Source organism: Anabas testudineus, chromosome 8 (genome assembly GCF_900324465.2).
Source record: "Anabas testudineus chromosome 8, fAnaTes1.2, whole genome shotgun sequence".
NCBI lineage: Eukaryota > Metazoa > Chordata > Actinopteri > Anabantiformes > Anabantidae > Anabas > Anabas testudineus.
This window is the reverse complement of record NC_046617.1, coordinates 5,270,381-5,294,510: the sequence shown is the minus strand read 5'-3', so window position 1 is coordinate 5,294,510 and position 24,130 is coordinate 5,270,381. Positions and strand designations below refer to the sequence as shown.

Genomic DNA, 24,130 nt, shown 5'->3' with positions numbered 1-24,130 from the left:
CACAGGCCTAAGAATGTTGTGGCCTATGGGATGTTATAAAAAATGCAATGGTTCATACATAATTTAATTATCATTGTGTGTGTGTGTGTGTGTGTGTGTGTGTGTGTAAATATTGACCTAGCCTCACCTTTAAACTGGATGCAGTAAAATGAGTTGTGACTTTGCAAATCTACAAATTCAAGGGATTTCATTTTAATGCCAGCAATATATGAAATCTGTAACAAACAATATAATCTTATAACCATGTAACATTTGTGCAAATTAGACTATAGGGAAAATACAAGATAATTTAATTAATAAACAGGCGACTCCATGTTCTTGCAATCCAGGGCTTCAGATTTCACAACAAGTTCTTTGCCAACATGACATGCCATATTAAAGATTTACTTTAATTTGTTTAAAACCTGACATGCCCTGCATTTAAAATTAGCTTTGAATCACCAGGTCATCTGGGATAATTATGGAGTTGTATTACATATCAATTCTTCTATGAAAGCAGAAAATATATATGAGCCACTTCTGTGGTGCAAATGAGAATGTATGTCTTACATTCACCCAAACCTTTTTGTATAGCAACAACCAAACTTAGAGTCATATAAGGGCCATGTCTTGCACTGTACACATTATACATATATATTTGTTGTAAGTTTCTGTGTCAGTAGAGCCTGAGTGCAGAGCAGTCTGTCTCCCATTGCCTGGTTGCCCAGAGAAGTCTGTCTCTGGACTGTCTGCTGGGCTTCCCTGGACCAGCTGCCTGTCTTTGTTCACCTGTAGGCAGATTAGATTAGTTTAGGTTTGAGCAGTTTTGCATATTCAAACAGAGGCAAACAAAAGGTAAACAAAACTGTAGGCTGCCTTAACATTTCACCATTATTTTTGAATAACAGGATTTATTTTATTCTATTCAAATTAAACCTAAAATTTATCCAGCAAGACCTGCAACTTCTACACCATTATTACTGAACAGGCGATATAGATGGAGATCCCCTATCATAGTATTATTTATTTAGTTATTTTTTATTGTAATATAAGTCTGATTTAAGGTACATTTTCTGGAAAAATATTTCCATAAATAAAAAGTCTTTTTTGATAAAATACATGTGTACAATGTGTCTTTTATTGCTAATCTAGCAAATAAAATACCTTACCCACTTCATCACAAGCCCTAATATTGCTGTAAATCAACTTTGCTCCCATTTCCCATAATGATGTAATGCTGATTTTTTCAAATGATTGTTGCTAATATGTTTTCACAGATATATTTTTTCCAAGGTTGCCAATAAAGACAGCTTCTTCTGTCACATTGACCCTTGTCTTGTACGTTGCAGGTACGTCCCTAAATGATTAAAACGTGTTTTATTTTCTTCCTGCAGGCTGTCATAAGAATGATGAGTGTTTGCTGTCCTCTAGGGGTGAGAGAGGTGAATATGACAGAACATTCATAAAGCTCCATACACTGCAGCGCTGTTTATTATAGTAATCATAAAGAATGTGGGAGTTGTAGTTATTATAAAGCCACTTTAAGACATGCACCATTAAACTGTACTGGCACTTTTACATGTCAGTACATGCCATCTTGTTTACAGTAATTACCACATGTTTATTGTCAGTTCCACTACAACTGACACAAAAAGCACTTTCTAATGCTTCTGTGGCATCACTTTTCAACAGACTACTGTTGCAAACTTAATAATTTAGTTGAAATCTAAACCATTCAGTGTGACCTTTACAGGTGTAACCGGTGTCTTTACTGATCACCGTTAGTCCCTGTGACCAGAAAAATACCGTCAAACTAAGTTTTGCAGTTTGTAATGCAAATAAGTGTAAGTCTAAAATAAGTGCTGTATGATTTTGAACATACTAGTTTAACCAGCGATGATATACAAAATATTATAAATTGATAACAGCCAAAGATGTAGTTTTGGCGTTCAGCAGAATAAATACTACCTGTCAGAATATCGTGCTGATGCCATTGTGTTGGTCTGCCGGCTAGCTGTGATGAGATGTTAGTTACTGGAGATCTGTGGTCAGTTTTGTAAGTGGTCCAGTACTCTGATAGATCCTGTGGGTTGGTGATCTCTCTGACAGTCTGCCCACTGCGATACCGAATCCAGTTTTCCACATTCAGGTTGGCTCTCTGGTGAACAATGGAAGCACGGAAGACTGTGTGAAGGGTATATACCCAAAACTCAAAATACAGCTAAGAGTACATGAAACAAAAGTGCTCTCTATATAAAACTGGTCAACAAAATAGCATTTAGCTCAAATTGTTGAACAAAATATGATTAATCAAACCAAACATTTAAGCTCCAAATGTGTTGACACATGGTAAAAAAATATTGAGAAAAGAAATTTCCTAGAAGAAAACGTTCATGTAATACAACATATAATGTCATGCTTATAAATAAATAAATGCTAAATAAATAATAGAATTTTACCTGGAAGGTGTAATGGGAGAGTGACTTAAAATACATGGGCCTGTTACAATTGTAACAACTAGGAAAGATAACACAACTACCCAACTATGCCACTAAATGACCTTGTGATAATAAAATCATGCACAAAAACTTTATATATTAAGATTATCCTGGAAACAGCCTAAAAATTAAATTATGCTGTCATCCTACCGGAGCAGTGTGTATGGGCCTGTGCACTTCTTGACTGTGTGACAGAGGTGGACACTGCAGTGGGGCGATGTTATTACTGAGATCCAGATGGGTCTGATGCTGTGAGGGGAAGCTGGGAGGTCTCAGAAGAAAGGTGAGAGGACGTCCATCAGCCGACCTGCCAGAGAAACTCTGACAAACATCATCAGAGCAGCCAAGAGAGGAGATGGTAAGAAGTCAATCTACTGCAGGGAAGCTACAACTCAGGATGCAAAGATTATGTCAGCGTTTTTAAAGACAGAAACACAAAAAAACAAAAACAAATAAAACACCACTCTCTACATCTTTATCGAAACAAACAAACTTGATGCTAGCATATGCATATCTTTACAAAATGTCTGACTCTTGCACATGAATACACTAGAAACACTGAGCAAGAAAATGTGACATTAACATACAGGTAACAAATCTGAAGAAACCTTAGAGCTGACCTGGTCATGGGTGGTGATGTAGCAGGGTGCTGTGTCACCCAGGTTCAGGGTGCTCTGGTGCAGATGCCTTGGTCTGGACTTCTTGGTTTTATTTTTGCACCATCGACAACCATGGGCCAAACCGTTCATATTGTCCCTTTCTTGAAAACCAGAAGCTTTTAAATCAACACGAAGAAACAAATTAAAATCAACTTCATAGTGGGCTCTGTTGTTACCTACCTGAGATAATCCAGGCGGCTTCTGTCGAAACGTTGCTGTCATGGTGATAAGAAAACAAGAAAGCTGCTGTGTGAACTTAAGCTACACGCATCATTACACTGCCATTTCAAACATAAACATATAAATAGGTCTACGTATACGTTTATATGTTTTCAACATATGTTTTCTCTTTAGTTTTAATAAAGAATGTACTGCAACTATTTTATAAGTCGACCTCTCTGATTCATGCAGCTTGTATGTTACTATGCTGCATGTGATGTGAAAACGCTGTGAATTTATTTACTCGGACATTTTGGAGATGATGTTGAGATGGGAAAACACAGAGTCAGTGCTTTAAAGATAAAAGGATCATTTCACAGCATGGCCTTTCCTAAAACAACAACAGCATGGCATTATATTAAACCAATTTAGTTAGGCTGGGTGTACTGTACAGTAAGGGGCAACTTAATTGTTGTTTGTGCACACTATGTATATGTATTTGCTTTCTATCTGAAGTGCTCTATTCATAAAACATTGTCTATTATATTATTATTATTATTATTAATCGTGATACCAAAAAAAAAAAAAAAATTTGAGAATGCAGATTACAAAAGACACCAAACTACCTGCTTTTTTGTCTAAACGATGTCAGTAAAGATTTATTTAGGCTATACCCCTTTGAATTAAATACTGAATTAATTCAATTCACTTTCAGTTCAGTTTCATTTATTTGTATAAAACCTAATCACGACAAAATCAGCTCAAGTCTGAAGGTCAAGAGCTTACGGAGGTATGCGGAGAGAAACGACATAAATCCTGCTGAGCACTTTTATTTTACCACATTTAAACTATCTTAAAAATAAACTCTGGCTTTTGTAGTTAGTTTTCCTCTGGTCCACGGAGACAGCGACGGTAAAGCCACGTTAGCGCGCCTTCCTGCGGCCTGTGGAGGAACTGCAGCGGAGGACAGCAGACATCCATCTTCGTTGTCTTTGGTTCAGTCGGCCCGTGAATGATACGCTGTTTAATAGATTTAGGAGAATACCGCAAAAGGCTATTCCTCGTTTGTCGAAATGGCGTCTAACGGTAAGAAACTAAGGCAGGTTAACATCTCTGTGCGTTTGACAGTAAAGGATAGAGCTGGTAAACTAGCGATAGCTAATATTAGCGAGAACATATCTTGACCATGATGTAACGCTGCTTAGCAACCGGTGACTAGCTAACACTGAGTCAGTTCTTAGATACAGTAAACGTTAACTAGCAAGTTGAGGGTTAGCGTCAACGCGAATGGTAGAGATTTTTATTGTCGAAATTTACCAAAGCCCCGTGATATTGTCTGTGCAGCTCAAAGAAAAACACTAATTGTGACCAAACGTAACACTAGCATTTTGTGTTGCTGTCGTAGAAGACGCCTGCTGCTTGCTGCTACCTAGCTAGTTTCTTAATTGCTTTCACCGTCTGTGTTCTCCTTGCTGTAAGCTAGCGAGGTCACGGCGCTAACATTACTGACCCAGTTTCTGGTGGCGGCCTCTCAGTACAGAATGTGCCAACATTACCTAGTCTATCATCGGTTTACATGATGAAGATATGATGGTGTCTGCTTTAGATACGTGTTTCCTTATTTATGAAGTAGCATTATGTTAAACGCCCCACAAACAACGACCCTATATGGCCGGAGGTAGCATTTTAAAATTGATGAGATGCTGCATGTTGTTGTTTTTTTACATGCCACTCACAATGTTTTAGCTTGTCATCTGTTAACGTTGCATCGCAGCAATTTCTCAAATTGATTGCTGTGACTTTCATTTCATTGCATTCATTAGATTTCATTACTGACAGGCTACAATTATACACACTGCCCGTCCAAAAAAAAAAGTCACACACTCTAATATTTCCTTAGATTGTATTAATTGTTTGTCAAGATCATGTATTGATGATGGGAGAGTCGCACCGCTGTGCAAAGTCTTCCCCAGCACATCCCAAAGATGGGGTTAAGGTCTGGACTCTGTTGTAGCCAATCCATGTGTGAAAATGTGTCATGCTCCCTGAACCACTCGTTCACATTTTCAGCCCAATGAATCCTGGCATTCTCATCTTGGAATATGTCCGTGTCCTCAGGGAAGAAAAAATCCATTGATGGAATAACCTGGTCATTCACTATATTTAGGTCAGGCAGCTGACCTCATTCTTTGGGCACATAACGTATCTGAACCTAGATGTGACCAACTGCAGCAACCCCAGATCATAGCACTGCCCCCCACAGTAGGCACTAGGCATGATGGGTGCATCAGGGTAAGCAGAGAGGCGGATAAAGTGATGCACCCATCATGCCTAGTGCCTACTGTGGGGGGCAGTGCTATGATCATCACTCTGAAACAGGGTAAATCTGGACTAATCAGACTACATAACCTTTCATTGCTCCAGAGTCCAATCTTTATGCTCCCTAGCAAATTGATGCACTTTTTCCTGATTAGCCTCACTGGCTAGTGGTTTCCCTAAGGCTAACATTATATATTAATGTGACCTGTGTTTCCACCACAACTGATCTTATTAATTAAAAAAAACTTTTAAAATCTTTTGCAGTCTTCTCACATGATTTTTATCATCATGTTGATCAAAAACAAAGCAATTTAAGCATAGATTCGAGTGCCTACATGTGATTAAATGTGTATTATAAGTATTACTGATAACAATATAAATTTTTTCTATTCCATAGAGTATTCCCAATCGCCAACTCAGGGGTAAGTAATGTAATACTCACACTAACACAAACATTTATCATACCAATTTTCACATGAGAACTTACCAGTTGTCTATTATTGGTGGGCAATGCTTGGTTCAGGATGACACAAGCAAGAACAGTATGACAAACCAATTAATTTTCTATGAAAATTATATATCATATATATTTTTTAACCTTTGCAGCTATGGGTCTTATGGTGGAGTGGGTGGTGGAGGTGGCAGTGCTAACCAAGGTTATGGTCAGTCCTCTGGCCAGAGCTACAGCCAACAGGGTTATGGAGGCTACAACCAGAGCTCTGACAGCAGCAGTTCTAGCTCTTACAACCAAGGAGGATATGGCAGTTATGGCCAGCCCCAGTCAGGTAGAGGCTAACTTCAAGAAGCTATATTTTTGAGGCACATATTGTGATATAATTTTTTTTAACTTGCATGTTTGGTCTTCTTCCTTTCTCCTAGGAGGATATAGTTCTCCACCATCTAACCAGGGTGGTGGGGGTGGTTATAGTCATTCCAGTCAGCCCTATAGCTCTGGAGGCTACAGCAGCAGCAACCAGTCGTCCAACATGACCTACAACCAGCAGTCATCCTTTTCTGGTTACGGCCAACAGCAATCATCTTCTTCATCCTCTGCAGGGTTAGACACCATCAAAACACAAATTATTTAGCAATGGTAGTGGTGTTTTTACTTAAATGCTTTATAGTTTCTGTAATACTTCTCTCCACACCATCAATAGCTATGAAGGTAACTCACAGGCCCCTGGGTACAACCAGCCATCCAGTGGTGTACAGAGTGGAGGTGGTTATGGGAGCAGTGGAGGTCAGACTGGTGGCTATGGGGGAAGTGGGTGCCACCAACAGCCATCTCAACATGGAGGAGGTCACTATAACCAGCCTACAAGCTACAACTCTCCTTCACAGAGCTATAGTCAGCAAAGCCAGTACAGTCAGGGTGGAGGTGAGGAATGTGTTTATTTCAAATATCTATTCAGTATGAACTCAGTAAGAGACAAATTTGTACGTTATAATAATTCCCAAACCTTAACAGAGTTACATTTTGACTGTAGAAGTTCTGGTAATAGTCTGTTTAACTCAATGTTTTCTCAGGATATGGAGATGATAGCCCACCATTGAGTCCAGGAGGAGGGGGATATGGTGGTCCTGATGGAGGTTATGGAGGTCAAGATGGCCGTGGTGGCAGAGGGCGTGGCGGTGGATTTGGAGGTCGTGGTGGCAGTGTATATGATCGTGGTTTTGACCGAGGTGGCCGAGGTGGACCAAGAGGAAGAGGAGGCATGGGGTAAGTGTTATTAAGTGTCTAAGTATTTGTCTTGTCTTAGTATGTCTCCTGGACTGAGGACTTTGTATATAAATATACAAAAAAACTTAAAAACTCAGGCATTCTTAAATTGCAATAAAACTTATTTTCTATTTTATAGCTTCCTATTGAGCATGACATACATTTGAAATAATGCATGAAGAATTATTTAGTAAGGAAAAAAAATCTTACTTAAACGTTTTAAATTTTAGGATAAATTTGAGAGTTACATTTCAAATAAATGAAACTATCAGCATAAAAAAAATGTCACTGAAAAAGATCTCAATCTCAAAAAGTCTGAATATTGTCGAGAAAAAAAACAAACAAGACAATTACAATGTGGTGATTGTTGCCCATAACAGTGACACAGAGAGTGTGCCTACTAAATACTGTGTTGATGTACACATGAGCCCTTTTTATATAGAAACCCTGCCTTATTTTACCTTATGAGTGAGAAAGTGTCCCCTTCTTTAACCTGTTAAACCCGAGCGCCCCTGGTATCAGAGGCAACAAAGGCCTTTTAAAAGCCTATTAAACATGCAGCAACCTAGATATTTTACATACCCACATAAAGCTAAGAACCTCAACTATAAGCCCAAAACAACAATTTCTACGTAAAAAACACAATTCCAACACCAAGCAAGTAAATTAGTAAGCCACAAAAACACACTAATGCGACATGCCCGAAAAATGGGCACTAGCAATTGTGCAAGTCGAAGCTACCGGTACAAATGGCATATGATATGAAAGCTGAGGCTTTAAATGGTCTTTGTTACTGAAAGCTCAGCTGCCCCCGATACTGGGGGCGCTTGGATTTAACAGGTTAATAAACCTTTGCTATTTTACACTGAAGCTAAAGAACCATTGCTTCAGTGTTCATTTTGCAGAGGTCTTGGCACATGCAGCATGACATTTAACCTAATGTCGAACTCGAAATACAACACCCAAGTCAGATATACAGTACATCACTTTTAACATAAATGTAATGTGCTTTTTCTAGTTTTGCACATTTAAGAGATGACTTGGACTTAAACACAACCATAAACCACAACCATAATCCTTTATGCTCATGTTGACTCAAGTGCAACATGAGCATAAAGGATTATTGTGGGTGAAACATGTGGGTGGTTAAAAGTTAGAGAAACAGAGACTCGGACCATTACAATGTGCTGGTCTGGAGTAGGAAGAAGTTACTGGATAAAGTCAGAGTTGGAGTAAGAGTGTAATCCCTAAAGAGCCCATATTATCTGCCTTTTGGGGCTTAAAAAACACTCACTGGAGTCCCCAAAATATGCCTGTAAGTTTTCATGCTGACAAACCATGTAGAGGAAAGAAAGAAAGCCTGAGTGGAAAGTTTGAAAAAGCGTGTGGACAGACTCTCTCAAAAATTACCGCTTTCGAGGTGCCATTTCAGCCTATACGCTTCAAGTTACAAAGACACAGAAGCAGAATCACAGAGACTCTGTGGGAGCAAAAGACACAGCTGAGCTGCAATAAATCCTAAGGATATCAGTAAAAATGCTACTTTATTTTACCACCATGCAATCCAATACAGCCATAAAATTTTTTTGAAAGTTTCAAACGGTGTCCCTGCCACTTTGTAATTAGCCCGATTAAATGTATTCTGCTCTATGGAAAAGGATGATTCGCTGTGGTGACCCCTGATGGGAAAAGCCGAAAGAGAAGAAATGTATTCTGCTCTAGAGTTATGAGAGAAGCTACATTAGAAACATTACCATGCAGCATTACTGCACAGCTAATGTGGCTAGTTTCATCAAGCCACCCTAGTTAACAAACAAGACAAAATACTCTGTACTTTGACTTGTGATTTCGACTTTGAAACTTTGCCTGACACCCAGGTTTGGGTCACATACACTCAGAATCAGTCTATCTTTGAGCTTCAATCTTGAAGTGAATCCAGCAGCCACAAACAGTCGGAACTTTACTCACACATGTGCACACACATATACTGGTTTGTTCACTTCTGTGAGGACCGCTCCGTCTAAACAAATAAATCCATAGTTTAATCAGATCCTGAGAACGGAAGTATGAAGAGAGACATCTGTTTTCATCCATACATCTCACAAGTGAGCACTGTCTTGTGCTTTGTGCTCTGCTGCTACCGTTCTGCAGTTGAGTGAGTCTGCTGTAGCTAGGAAAAACAGTGACAATGACCGAGGTTGTCGTGGGCAGAACTATGTCCCTGAGACTTGATAAGACATCATTTTGAGTTCAAATTTTAAATGGACTATTCAAGGACTAGTTTCCACAAAATAGGAAAATGCAAAAAGAAAAAAAAGGTAGTGAGTGCACTTCCATCTTACTTGGTGTGTCTCTACATACACCGGTGAGTCAAAAATAAGCAAAAAGTGGTTTATGCATAATATGGGCTCTTTAACATACTGAAAATGGTGTATGATAACTCTACTTGAGTTTAAAGCATGTCGTAAATGCTGTTTTCTCTCAAGTGTATGTGTGAGAATCTCTCAGGAGAAACAACTCTGGTAGCTGACCTCTCAATAAAACGTCACCAGCTTTTCACACTCCTCCTCCTCAACACCCAATGCCACCTTGGTTCTACACAGATGGTGGAGTGAACTCGCCTCACCCCTGACAGTACCTCTCAAAGCAGTTTAAAGGAGGGTCAGCATTGACCCTCCACATGGGTTTGGTAACTTTTATACAGAACAGCAAGGCCACAAATTGATACAGTACCCGCCTTGAGTGTGCAATGTAAAAGGGGCTAGAATGTAAAATTCACCACATAAACTCTTGCTTATTGTAGTAATGATACAATTTGCAACAATAAGGTGCAAAATTCTGGGTAATTATGAAACTGATGGTCCACTGTTGTGCATTACAAAACATACACAACATTTTAATTTCAGTACGAAATAATTACACCACAGTAACCTATTCATGTTGTCACGTTATGATATCGCTGAAAGTTGGCTGACAATTTTATTTTAAAATGCCCATGGCTCACAAAAGGACATTATACAGTTGCTTCATGAAGTATTTTGATCCATTCACACAATCACATTGTGATAAAATCCATTATTCTAACAGCATTACATTATAGCTGACAGAGACAGACTACAAGCTTTTTTGGGAAGTGTCTTCACAGATCTTCCATGAGTCTGGCCTTTTGTGGGGCCACTCAAGTCCTGAAGCCATTCCAGTGTCTTGGCTGGCCTTGGTTCCAGGTCTTGTGCACTCTGGAGCAGGTTTTCTTCAAGGACCTTTATGTATTTGGATACGTTCATCCTTCCCTCACTTCCAATGAGTCTCCCAGTTCCCGCTGCTAAGAAGCTCCCCACAGCCTCTACAATGCTTCACTGTAGGCATGGTAATAAATAGGTGATGAGCAGTACGTAGTACTATGCCCAAAGAGCCTCACCAGATCAGAGAATCTTTTCCTGATGCTCTCACAGTCTTTTATTCAGTGTGGCTTCTGCCTGGCTGCTATATATATAATTTCAAAGTCTGACTGTTGGAGTTCAGCTGAGATTTTCATCTTTTGCCAGGTTGTCCCATGTCTGCAGAGGACTTCTGAAGCTTTATTAGAGTGACCAAGACCCCGGTTCTTGTTCAGAATCCTTCCATTTCACAGTTATGGTGGTTAATTTGCTGGACTGTTTAGCAATTTCCATTTCTCCAATGCAGAAAAGTGTGCTGAAAGTTAAGAGGTCTGAATACTTTCTGAAGTCACTGCATATGTTCACAATACATTTACCTATGTTCAAGTGCAATGTGAAAGTAGCAGTGAGCTTTTAAAGCAGGTAAATTTGATTATTTTTCATCATACTTAGGTATTACAAAAAGTGACATCTAAAGAACTCTAAACTGAAATGCACAAATAATCACAGCGTTTTTAATGTTGACACAGGGTACCAAAACTTGGTCTCATTAGTGGCCTTATTTACATGATGTAAACGAGACTCTCCACTGCCAGCTTGATGATCCGAACAAAAATGAGCAAAAATAAATACATAAATAAATAAAAGCTAAGGACAAATTTTCTGTCTCAAACTTTTATTCCTTTATTGCTGCAGAAATTATAATATGATCACATTCAAACTCAGCACTGCCTAAATTCCAAGTTAGAGACATCAACACTACTACTAAAAATTTAAATGTGAGAATGTTCTTAAACTGCATTTATGATATAAATGTAGAGAAATGAATTATAATTAGCGGCAAATCTGTATTAATTGAACAAACATATTGGACAGAATAGAGGGTAATCACAGAACAAAGATTTTACAGCAAGAACATCATCCCTACATGAATGAAACTATGAACCATAAACTGGTATGTTGTGGTAAGTTGATGCTTTTGTTTCCCCATAGAGGCTGCACATTATTTCATTTTCTTTGTTTGTTTTCCCATCCATCATGGACCCATGGATTTCATTCCCCACTATTACAGTTTTGTAGAACCCCAAACCCAATTGGGTCATCACAGTATCTTTAAATTGGCAGGCAGCACTGATTATTAAACAAAAAAGTTTCTGTATTGTTTAACAAAAGCATTCTTAAATGATAAGTTTTTATCATTATGTATTGAAAAGGTAAAATGTTTCATTGATTTCAAAAATAACGTGGTACTGGTGGTTTTGTCTTACCATGCCAATGTTTATTCTTTTTATAACAAACAATATCTTGATATAATTAAGCGTATGTGCTGTTTATAAAAAACACACCACACAACTTTAAATCTTTAAATACAAATTTTTCCCAGACTGAAACCTAACATAACAACACAACAGATTTAAGTCTTATAAGTTTACAAGTTGCCTTATAAGCCTTTTAAATGCTGGAAGTAGGGCTGGGCGTTAAAATGTTTTTACCGTCATTTTTTTTCACGATAGCTGATTTATCATATAGCGCGATATAAATCAAACCATTATTTCTGTCAAGCTTAAAGACTACTTTTTTTACTCTACTACTCCGTGAAATGTAAAGATATCACAAGGTTAACTCAGTTAAAGGCAACATTTTCAACCATGCTTACTGGCATTATGTCTTTTGCAATGATATAACATTTGTAATATCAATGTGCTTTTTATTTTAAAAACATTTTTTTAGTTGGAAGGCATGGCGTGGACAGTGTGGTTTGTTGTTGTTTCGCAGTTATCACAATAGTTGATTGAGGGGAACTTCCACCACCTGCTTAGGTCTGGGACTGTAAAGTTTTGCATTGTACATGCTCTAAAGGATGGCACCATTTTAGATAGGTAAATAAAAATGAGCAGAATTACCCGTCTCTCTGGAAACATGTTTTTGATAGAGTTTGCAGTGTATGCTACTCTGTTCTCAGTTGAACTCTAATTATCTAAAATATCTCCAGTTCTGAATACATCTGACCCTTCTTTTCAACAATCTCCTTATCTTTCAAGCCCGGGCAGTCTCTGTTGGGGTGTGTCCTTTTGTCATGCTGTACCTTAGGTTTTTGTTAACTTTTTCCGTCGTCTTTTTCTTCTTTATCTTGCTCCCATTCCTAATCGCAGCCCTTGTGCTACTGACAGCTGATGCTTGACTCTGTGCAGTGTGTCTATCTAAGTCAATGTAACCTGACATTACAGGCATGTCAAGTTAGATAAACTCTATTCAAGCAATAAGATTGGTTTGGTGTGGTACTATTCTCAATGTCATTGGCTGTTCGCGTTTTATGTCAAAATATGATGAAAGGGAGCGCCTTGGTAGTGGAATGGTTAAAGAGCATGCCACAAAACCACTGTGTCCCCAGTACGAGTTCAACTGGGGACCTTTGCTGCGTGTCTTCTCCCAGGTTTCCTTACTGCCAACTTACTAACACTATTAAATTAAGGCAAAAACCCCCCAAAAAAAACAAAAACATGATGAAATAATTTCTATTAAGAAACAGTTATTTCGCGATTATTATCTTTATCGTTTTATCGCCCAGCCCTAGTTGGAAGTTGTAAAGAAAAAAATTCTGCTTACCTGAATGGTGAGCTGTTACGTATTGTAAAGTCCAATGTCAATATGCTGTTTTTATCTCCTGACCTTTGTCTGCAACAGCTTCACAAAATGTGTTTCCACTGCAAGTAAACTTTGGCCTTGACACTCACACCAATATGTCACAAGATATGACCATCACCTCCCTGTCATACCTGTTACCACCTCCTCCCCAACCAATCCTTACAGATAACTGTCATACTCTGCTTTAATCAATCTTTGAATCTTCTCCTAGGCTTTTTACCTCTCCAGGATGACTTTCTGCTATTAAGTCATAATTTGGGAGATTGCAAAATGGGGGAAATCTACAAACAGTTAACAGTCTCATTAGAGGAGTGATTAAGAATACTAATACATTTTGAGACACTGACTTAAATAACAACTGTTTTGGGATTTACTGCAATTTGTGTGAAGAGTAAAGGTTGTCTGAGACCTAAGAAAACAATATCTGTTCAGTAAACAAAGGTGTTACTGTTTGGGTTTGGGTAATTTACATAAATCCAAAAAGCATGATGAAATAAAATGGGTCCATACAAGTCACTGAAAGAATTGATAGAATGTTTGGGTAAAAATGGCAAATATCAACTGCTTGTAAACAAATGAAGACAAGCTCTTTTAACTGGCATCTTGTCCTCAAGCTAAGCCAACAGATTTAGAACAAGACTAAGTAGGGGCATACTAGGACAAGTGGTACAAGAAGTGGGGTGGGTTAGATGAAGAGACTGTAAAAATGAAAATTACCCATTGAGAGAAATCGCTGTCAGCACCAGCCTTCAATGTGTGCCATTTTTCTCTTCCTCTTCATCAGAATGGGCGATCGAGGAGGATTCAATAAGTTTGGTGGTAAGTCACAAAAAACATTTGAGCAGAAAGGTTTGTTGAGTTTGAAGAATCAAAGCTAATGGGTGGGGAGATCATTATTCATAAAGCATAAAGTAGGGAAATGGCTATGGTGATTCAAGTGTGTGGTGTTTGAAATAACCTGTGTACAAACACATTTACAGTTTACTATTAGGTAGATTTGACTGAAATTGTTGGAGAAAACCAATGAGGGATGATCAAAATGTGAGACTTCAAAGTTATTATAATTTCTTAAGTTTTCTTAATTGTATCTTAAGGTTAGTTAAGTGTTACCTATATGGCTGAAAGCCTGAGGTATTGCAGCCTAATGGCCATAATAGTGTATTTTGTCTCACACCTATGGAATTGAAAATTGAAGGTGTTTGAAACTGATGGATGGGTGGTGAGAGCTTTCGTTTGGTCATTTGTGTTCTAAAACCTACAGTGACTGATGGGTACCTTCAAAATAAAAAGAAATATTGAGATAATAAAATCATAATGTTTATCCTCACAAATCTAACCAGTCAATAAGGTTGCAATATTAAGACTGTTCTAACATGATGCAGGTTGTGCCTCACACTTTTACATGACATCTATTCTTATGGTGAATGAAACTAACAAGACTGCCTAGCCTTGCAAAACCTGTAGAAGGAAGATTCAGTAGTATTTTCAGACTAGAGCTAAATGGTAGTAAGCCAAAACCAAGGGTTGATAATCACACATTTGGTTTACATAAAATGATGGTATAGATTAAGTTTTTACTGTTGAAACGTTTATGTTGGTAATTGAAGTCATAAACTATGTTATGTATTTTTGAGCAATCATGAGGTGCTCATTATGATCGTTTTAGCGATTTGCTAATGAGGTACATGCTTATTAAATGTATTGTTTGACACTAAGTATGCATTTGAAAATTTATAGAATAGAAATGAAGAGTTTGAGGCTGTGTCTTTGTGTATGGTGACTTATTAGAGTAAGAGTAAAAATAAATTTAATGTGAAGAAGAAAATTTCAAATGTGGAAATGTGGAGGACAGAGTGCTAGACAAGTCATATATGAGTTAAGATATAAGAGTTCACCAGAGTATTTTAGCTTTTATCTGAGTGTAGAACCTGGACATGTATATCTCTGGAATGGTGATGATCCCTCATAATTCCACTAGCTCTGGTTCTGTACCTACTGCTATAGCACTGTAAAGTGGGGAGTATCGATTTTGTAAATGCACTCTCTTGGTTCGTTGTGGTCCTGAGCCGGTCAACTCCTAGATTAGTGTATGATGTCCGTTTTAAGAGGTTTTTCCCAACACCAAAGTGGAGGGTCTTTAACACTGCCAGACATACCATTATAACTTCAGTGGAACTGTGCAACATTCTGCAAAGCAAAGAATACAGTTCTGTGTTAACAAAAATGTTTTGTCTTTCATTGTCACACTCTGCACACTCTAGATTTGAGTGGTTCATATGTTTGGGTTGATACAAGGGGATTGTCACTGTCATCTGACAACTATGTAAAAATTAAATTTTAAGTAAGGAACATTTATCTTGTTCCAAAAGCTCTGGTAAATCAAGCTGTCAGTGATGTACCATGCAGTAAAAGGTAACAGGACTAACTACACCAAAGTGTTTTTATTAAAGCCTTGGATGTTTTTATGGAAGGGTGAAGTGTTTGTGTGAATGACTAAATCACAAAACTCTTCGTTTGTCAAGTTCGTCAAATTGACGAACATGGTGTTTTCACTCCCAAGACATATGTTGGGGACAATTTGTAAGAAGTTTGTTAATGAATGACGTGGATTCCCATGTCAGATGAAGGTGTACATTCTGCAAAACGGCAATGTGATTAACGTGGTAGACTTGGTTCAGAGTTGGTCCTGTTTATGTGAAAGGTAATGATTTATAGCATTTGAAGGAATACCTCAACACAAATGCATGAACTTGTGGATTGTGTGAAGCACCAAATTCAGGAATCGATGTGGCTCTGTGTAATTCAGTTATTATTGGAGAAAAAGAAGTCAATCAAACTGTATGCTGTTTGGCAAAATGGTGGTTGTCCCAGGGCACAACATCAACCTGAAGACATTCTCAATAATGTATACAATTGTTTTGTTTGCTTGCTTGTAAAATTTGTAACAAGATAATATAAACGTATTATTCACTGGGTAGACATTTAAAATTGATACTGTGTTGTTGGGGAGGTGTACATGAACAGATTTTACAGTTTGTATGATTGGTGTTAATGTGTGATACAGCACATGCTCTTTACCAAAACTGACATCTCTTTTTTTCCTTTCAAGGACCAAGAGACCTAGGACATGGGGGACCTGGCTTCAGTGAGTCTTGGGATTGTTTTATTTTTACCCTAATAGTTATACGATGTTGATGAACCCTTTTTGAGACATCAGTCTAATACAGCAGAAGCTTTTTGATTTTATCAAGTGCAGGTGCTTACACTGGCCAAGGTCAAGATCTTACCAATATTTTGTAGAAAATTGCCAGGTACTACTATTATTGCTTGTCCAAAAGAGATCTTATAAATAGGTTAAAAAAGTATGGGTTTCTTGACCCCCCTCCTCAACATGCATATTTACATTTAGTCATTTAGCAGTCGCTTTTATCCAAAGCGACCTACAAGTGAGGTACAAGGCAAGCAAAATATCTAAACTAAGGAGAAATAAACAAAGTAAAGTGCTATAGGAGGAACCATCTCCATTTTATGAGGTGAAGGTGTAGGATTTTTTTTATTGCATGCAGAGTTGTTCCATTGTGGAACCACTGAGCTGGAAATTGAGCCTAGGATCTTTTGAGGTCAGGTGAGGCGACCACAAGATGACGCTCTCAGGCAGAGCGCAGAGGACGGGAGGGATTGTAGACCCAGATAAAGAAGTTCAGGTAGGCAGGTAACCAGTGAGCTGACCAACTTGTAGCTAAGGGTCAAGGCTTTGAACCAGACATCTACAGAAAGCTAGTGCAGAAAAGTGTGAGAGGTGTAGCATGTTTCCTTTTTGGCTCATTTTATTTAGATTCTGTATTAATGAGTCACCTTGAGCACTTGTATCTACACCTGCATACCACTTCCCATTATTCTTATTAAATATCAAAATCTATTTGGCAGATTGAAATTTAGGAATACCACAGTTATCATCTCCCAATAATGTTTTATCGCTGCATGTTTTTTTTTTTAAATCAATTTGGGTGTTTTGCACCATTATTGTAAAGTCTATTGAATATCATAAAGAAAAATCCAAAGAATGTCTTAGGAATTTTAGTCAGTTTAAAGTTGCTTTAATGATTAATTTTAAATTAACAATGAAGCAAATGACAGTCTCTAATATCAAAGATTGCTTGTAGTGTCCGACCATACAGTAGAATACAGTAGAATCATCAAACTGTGATGCTCCATAGGGCTTTTAGCATGTCTTGGTACATTATTTTGGTTTTCTAGCTACTCATCACAAATCCTCTTTCCATTTTTCTGAACATCTCTCTATTTTATCTCTCAACAGTGCAAGATCAGGATAACTCGGATAATAACACCATCTTTGTGCAGGGCCTGGGAGATGACTATACTGTTGAATCTGTGGCTGACTTTTTTAAGCAGATTGGAATCATTAAGGTAGCTCTTTGGTGCTTGTGTTTAAGGCATTCCCTCATTAATCACTACTTTGGTTCAAATTGCTTACTGTATAAATGCCTATTTTTATTCATATGTGTAATGTATTTATAGTCTAAATAACTTTACCAGAGTTTTTTGTTTTCTGTTGCACGGTTCAGAAGAAAATCAGACTAAATCATTTTAAAGAAATGTTTTTTTAAGTTATGTAATATTCCCACATTTGTTAAAAATCAATCTGCATGCACGCAACTAGGTTTATTTATTAATGGCTTCAAACAGGGTGGTTAACACATCAAATTGTGTTTCATTTGATTTAGATAAAAACTCATTCCTTTACTCTGCAGCTTTACTGTGGATGTTTTTTCAAGCCTTAAACAAATTACATCAGGGTTTCCTTGAAATGATAGCGCCTTGATAAATTATAACTTGATGTTATGTTTGCAAATGTGGTGTGTTGTTTGGTGTTTATGTTATTTGTGTGTCATTACAATGTAAACAAAGCCCTTGGCCTTTTTTTTAATCCTTTTTGAGCATCAAATAAACTTCTTTAAGTTAACTTAATTTGATTAATTTAAACCCTTAGATGGCACATCCAAGGATGTGGGAAAGTGATTTGTCTTTGTTCTTTCTTTGTGTCCATTCTCTCAGGTCAACAAGAAGACTGGCTTGCCCATGATAAACCTGTATACAGACAGGGAGACAGGGAAGTTGAAGGGGGAGGCCACAGTTTCTTTTGATGACCCTCCTTCAGCTAAGGCTGCCATCGACTGGTTTGATGGTAAGTTGACATCAAATTGTACTGGAACTGGGGACGCAGAGGTTACAGGGCATATACTATAACCATTCGGCTATCAAGATGCGCCAACTACACTTTAGCTTTGATTTCTAACTTTCCTTACCAGGTAAGGACTTCAATGGAAATCCTATCAAGGTGTCTTTTGCCACCCGCAGAGCTGACTTTGGAGGCCGAGGTGGCATGAGAGGAGGTCGAGGGCGGGGAGGTGAGCATTCTATTTATTTTATTTATTTATTAAAATTTAAATTTACAGTGACAGTTGCCAGCTGACAGAATTTTGTATAATGACACTTAGAAGTACTACAGTGTCTGTCACTGTACTGTTTGTCTCATTTGAGACAAAATGAGACTGAAAGTTATACTTGACATAGTACATGGCAGAGTAACTACAAGGTTACTTTTGTAGTTGTTAACTAGCACATGACCATATTACATAGTCTTTCTCAGCAGATGAAGTTTGCCCAGTTGTCATGGAATTGTAGATCATTGGCTACATTTTAAGACTAAAACTTCAATTCTAATCTTTTAAACAGCACCTGTCAAAACAGTCACTGTCTCAGTCCATTTTGTATTTTAACTTTCAAGTCAAAACGTTTTTTCCTATTTTTATCTTTATGCCTCCGCCTCAGTGATAGCCGTGGCCAGAGGCATTATGTTTTTGGGTTGTCTTCATTTGTCCATCTGTCCCTCTGCCACATTCTATTGAACACAATATCACCTTCAGTGAATTGTTTAAATTTGGCACAAGCGTCCACTTGGACCCCAAAAAACGAACTTACAGGCTTACTGTGACCTCATGTATGTCCTATTATCATCAGTGGTATATCTCAGAAATGCTCTGATTACATCTGGCACAAACATCCATTTGGACTATTGCATACATTTTATTAGAATATGAGTCTGGACATGCATGCATGTAACCTAGAGCCTGGGAGCATGGGTTGGCGGAGCCATACAACCGCATTCAGTAATTCTACCTATATTTGCAGTATCACCCTAGTTGACGTCACGGGTCTCTCTGTACAATGTTTTTTTTTGTTTTTTTTAGTTCAAAGTATGTGGCACAAAGAAGCAGCTTCAATTACCAAACATTTGATAATTCCAGGGAAGACATTACTGGTCATGTTTAACACTAACAGCATTTGACAGTTTTTTTTTTTTTGCTTCGATAAGGACCTATGGGCCGTGGAGGATTTGGAGGGGGTCGAGGTGGAGGAGGTTTTCCAGGAGGCAATGGTGGTGGTGGAGGAGGTGGAGGAGGAGGACAGCAGAGAGCTGGAGACTGGAAGTGTTCAAACCCGTGAGTCAGGATTTAGTAATTTCATTAATCCCTTCTAGCGGGATAATAACATTTTTTAAATTAAATAGTTGAATCTGCTCATTTAAATACTACAAAGTAATGAATGGGATTATTGTTTTTTATGTTTGTGGATCTTAACAAAACATCACCTTTGTTTAAGGTTTGTATTATGTTCTTTATTCATAATGAAACTTTATATAGAGACTGTATGCTGATATTTTTCTATTGCTTTGGTAAAGTAGAAGATCTACCAATCTGTCTTTAGATCTATCTCCAGACCTCAAACAAAAATGTAATTTTAAGATGATTTATGCAGCATGTCTCTTTTCTCTCAAGTATAAAAAGTTAGTTTATAGCAAGCTTATAAATTATAGGTTCCAACTGTTTAAAAAAAAAATCCAATTTAGGTTTAGGATTTAGGTCTAGGAATACCACAGAGGCAGCCTTATGTTGAGTGGGTTCTGTCTTTTAAGCAGGCATTTTCTTATCCTTAAAACCTCTTTGAAAACCTATATAAATGAATATTTGTGTGTTTAGAGTGTGATTGGAGCCCACCTGTATATAGTAACTTGGCAAGAAAAGTCCTTGTTAAGGAAGTTACAGAAAACACAATGGTCACTTCAGCTTACATACTTAGTAGGCACAACATGATGATTTGATTTTTATGCAGACGATACACAGTTATATTTTCTGTAAATATACCTTTTCTTGGAGTTTTGCTGTACTAAAAGATTGCAGTGAGAACGGAAAGCATTTGATATTATTTGAGAGTATTTGAAACTCTGACAACTTATTCTGGCTTAATGCGAGTAGGACAGAAATAATTAAATTTAACTTAAACTTAATTGTAAGCCTTCTCACAGACTCAAAGTCACCTTCATATACTTTGATTCAAATCTGACCTGAAAAACAAGAGTAACTTGTCTAAGTCATTCTTGTTTTTGTAAGTCTGGGACCATACCTAAAATCAAACCTCTTTTGTCTGCTGCTCACCTGGAAAAGCTTGACCGCTGTTCAATATTTGTCAAATGCTACATAAATAACGTTAATGTGTGTTATTAATTGATTATTGTCGTTTCTCTTTAGCAATTGTGGTAACCTGAATTTCTCATGGCGTAATGAGTGCAACCAGTGCAAGGCTCCTAAACCTGCAGATGCTGGTGGAATGCCCCCAGCGGAAAGAGGTCATAGTCTCTTTTTTAAATGATATGAAACTCATTTTTATTAAAGCTTTAGTTCACTTAAATAACAATAAACACTTTCCTATTTACCCATTAGTGTTGTCTGTATTTTGTTCAGGTATTAAGCTTTTATAGGAACTAACTTTCTACTGTACAATACAGAATCTAAAAATAGTTTTGTGGCTTAATCAGTAGGGTATCAGGACCAGTTTCTACAAAGACATGTTTCTGTTGAATTGAATAAACCTTTCCAAGGTCAAACATACTAACTTTTACACATTACATCAGCACTAAATTGCTTGTTCTGTTTTCAGGAGGTTATGGAGGAGAACGCCGAGGAGGGTTTGATCGGGGTGGCTTCAGGGGCCGAGGTGGTGACCGTGGGGGCTTCAGGGGAGGCCGGGGAGGTGACAGGGGAGGATATGGTCCTGGCAAGATGGACGCAAGGTAAGATTAATTTAGATCAGGGGTGTCAAACGTACGGCCCATGGGGCCCCAAGGGGTTCAGTCCGCGGGATAAATCTGAAAGTGAAAAAATGCAATGAGACATGAAGTAGGATTTCTGAAAAATAAACTACTCCTAAATTGTTCGCTAGGGGCGCTAGGGTGTTTTAGACATGGAGTAGCTGAAAGAAGAAGAAGAAAAAGACTAAACAATTCTGAGATAGACACAGCTAATGTTCAGTGATTACTACGATACACCTACTTACTACATTTACTTACTTTTGTACTCGTCTTCGCACCCTCATTAGCCAAAATGTCTTTCTCAAAAAGGAGAAAACTTCACTACAAAAGAGCTTACTTTCTTCATAACGTGTTTTGTAATAGGATAGTTCATTAAATAAAAATAATATCCTAATGTAATTGTACTTCTTTCCACTAAAACAAAGGGGAAAACATGAATTTATTGTTATTTATAGCTATGATGAGCTTTACCTCGATTTTAATGGTCCGGCCCACTTGACATCAAATTATACTGTATGTGGCCCCTGAACTAAAATGAGTTTGACACCCCTGATTTAGATTATCTGGTGAAAAATGATATTGGTGTCAAACTGGTTTGAAACTTCATTTATTTCAAACCAAACAGTGACTTTCAAAAAGCCTCCTTCACTTATTGCAGAGCTTACTGTGTAATATACTTTCTTTCTTGTTATGATGAATGAATTTGCTGAAGATTCTAAACACATTTGCTCTATTGTTTCTTATTTTTCATTTTAATATTTTCCGAATAATATGAACACAATAAAGTGAGAAAAAGTTTAAACAATCTAAATACCTCTTAAAGTCATTTAACAGTTTTTTCAAGATAATTAAAATATTCAGCATACAACGTATACATATTTGACAGTAATACTAAGCCTGTGGTTCTTATTCCTATGTCAGTCTTCAATTTCACTGCGGTACTGCTGAGCCTGAAGCATACCAGAATGCACTTTTCATTCAAAAACAGCAGCTGTGAGTCATTCTTTAGTCCTATGGGATGTAAGGCTGCAGTTTAAGCTAGAATTGAAATACATGCAGATTTCTTTCGATTTTTTGGTCTGAGAAGGTGGAATTTAAGTGGAGCAAGATGCACTGAGCAATAATGAGCAGCCTGGCTTGGCTTTTGCCAGGGGAACCGGTGAAGGTGACTAGCACTGAAAGTGAAGAGTAGAAATTCTCACTGCTCTACTCCACTCGTGCTCACCTTATGTATTGACACATTGGCCATTAGCTGGATACTAGTGATGTAATTTTATTTATTTACTTTCTAGGGGTGACCGCAGACAGGAGCGACGGGGGCGTCCTTATTAAATCAAGCTGCAAGGAAAAACCAGTGTGTGTAACCCTGTCCATACTGGGCTCACATGTTCACCTTTTTATAAATCTGTGGTACCTTTTGATCTATGATTCAGCCTGTAGAAATATGTGACTATTACTACTACTGCTGCTACTTTTTTGTGTTTGCTTTTGTTCCTGTCACTTATTTCCTTAACATCCATCCACACTGTCTTCTTGTTCTCAGTAGGGCCTCAATCACAAAAAAATCTCAGAATTAATTCCCATCTGTTACTTTTTATGACTTGATACTGTTTTGTTCACTTGGATATGATATGTCACTTACCAGCAACATTAGTGGGAACAGTCGAGACAAATTCCAAACAAGTTAGGATGAATCTGTTTCTGCTAAATTTTGTTAGCCGGCTTGAATGAAGTACATCTTTAACACTTGATTGTTCACATTCAAATGAAACATTTACTCATTAACCACATAAACGCATTGAAATAAATATAGATTATCTCACTCTTGGCAGAATGAGCTGGCCTTCATGTTTTAAGTGAAAACAGTCACTGTCCAAACTGACACCAAACTGTCACTGTATAGCTTGTGTTTTTACTATTTTGAGACTCTTTTGTAAATTTGTGTCTTCAAATGTAAGCAATGAAGTTAGTAAGTTAAGTGTTAAACTACAATAATAACTCAATTTCTACAGAACTTTTCTAAACAGTGTTACAAAGTGCTTAAGAGTCAAATAAAGTCAAATTGCAGTATTAAATTAGAGAATCATTGTACCTCAATAAATGTAATAAGAAAATGATTGACAGCATGAGGTATAAGATTAACCCAGTAATACCAAGTTTAAATGAAAGAACAGTGAGATTTAGAAAGTGATTTATAAGAACTTACAGAGACAATTCCAAAGCTGAATTTGATCTGATTTCCTAAAGTTCGAAACCTCACAGCAACGTTTTGAATATGCTTATGATAAGCAAGAGTGTTAAGAGAGTTCCAGTGACAAGTAAGAGGAAATGAGGAATGACCAAGTTGAGCTGCCACATGTGACCTTCACTGCTGGTAATTCATTTCACAAGATCCATTTATTTACTTTATACTTAAGTCTTAGAATGTCATGGGGAAATAATCTGAAGGTTGTGATCAAGTTAAATCCACTTTTCTAAATGAGGTCTAATATCTCTGCAAAATTTAAAAAATTTGTAAAGACTGACACTGAACTTTAGATGATGTATTATTTATGAGTTGTTTTTGTATTTTGCATGTGCTGGTTTTCAAATGAACGTGTTGT

The 24,130-nt window shown here is 37.5% G+C and overlaps 2 protein-coding genes across 2 annotated transcripts; one reads left to right on the top strand and one right to left on the bottom strand.

Annotated features, from left to right (window-relative positions):
• Positions 1 to 87: 87 nt before the first annotated feature.
• LOC113155457 lies at positions 88 to 4,863 on the bottom strand. Its single transcript, XM_026350220.1, has 6 exons — positions 4,806 to 4,863; positions 3,317 to 3,351; positions 3,098 to 3,237; positions 2,628 to 2,798; positions 1,948 to 2,137; positions 88 to 768 (listed from the first exon to the last, which is right to left on the bottom strand). Exons 3-6 carry the CDS (start codon positions 3,224 to 3,226, stop codon positions 656 to 658), a joined length of 603 nt encoding a protein of 200 aa, XP_026206005.1. The 5' UTR covers positions 3,227 to 3,237; positions 3,317 to 3,351; positions 4,806 to 4,863; the 3' UTR covers positions 88 to 655.
• On the top strand, positions 4,172 to 24,130 carry fus (FUS RNA binding protein). Its single transcript, XM_026350194.1, has 15 exons — positions 4,172 to 4,381; positions 6,012 to 6,036; positions 6,221 to 6,399; positions 6,494 to 6,671; positions 6,772 to 6,992; positions 7,142 to 7,334; positions 14,142 to 14,176; positions 16,467 to 16,502; positions 17,676 to 17,785; positions 18,434 to 18,563; positions 18,688 to 18,786; positions 19,755 to 19,881; positions 20,968 to 21,065; positions 21,377 to 21,509; positions 22,820 to 24,130. Exons 1-15 carry the CDS (start codon positions 4,369 to 4,371, stop codon positions 22,857 to 22,859), a joined length of 1,617 nt encoding a protein of 538 aa, XP_026205979.1. The 5' UTR covers positions 4,172 to 4,368; the 3' UTR covers positions 22,860 to 24,130.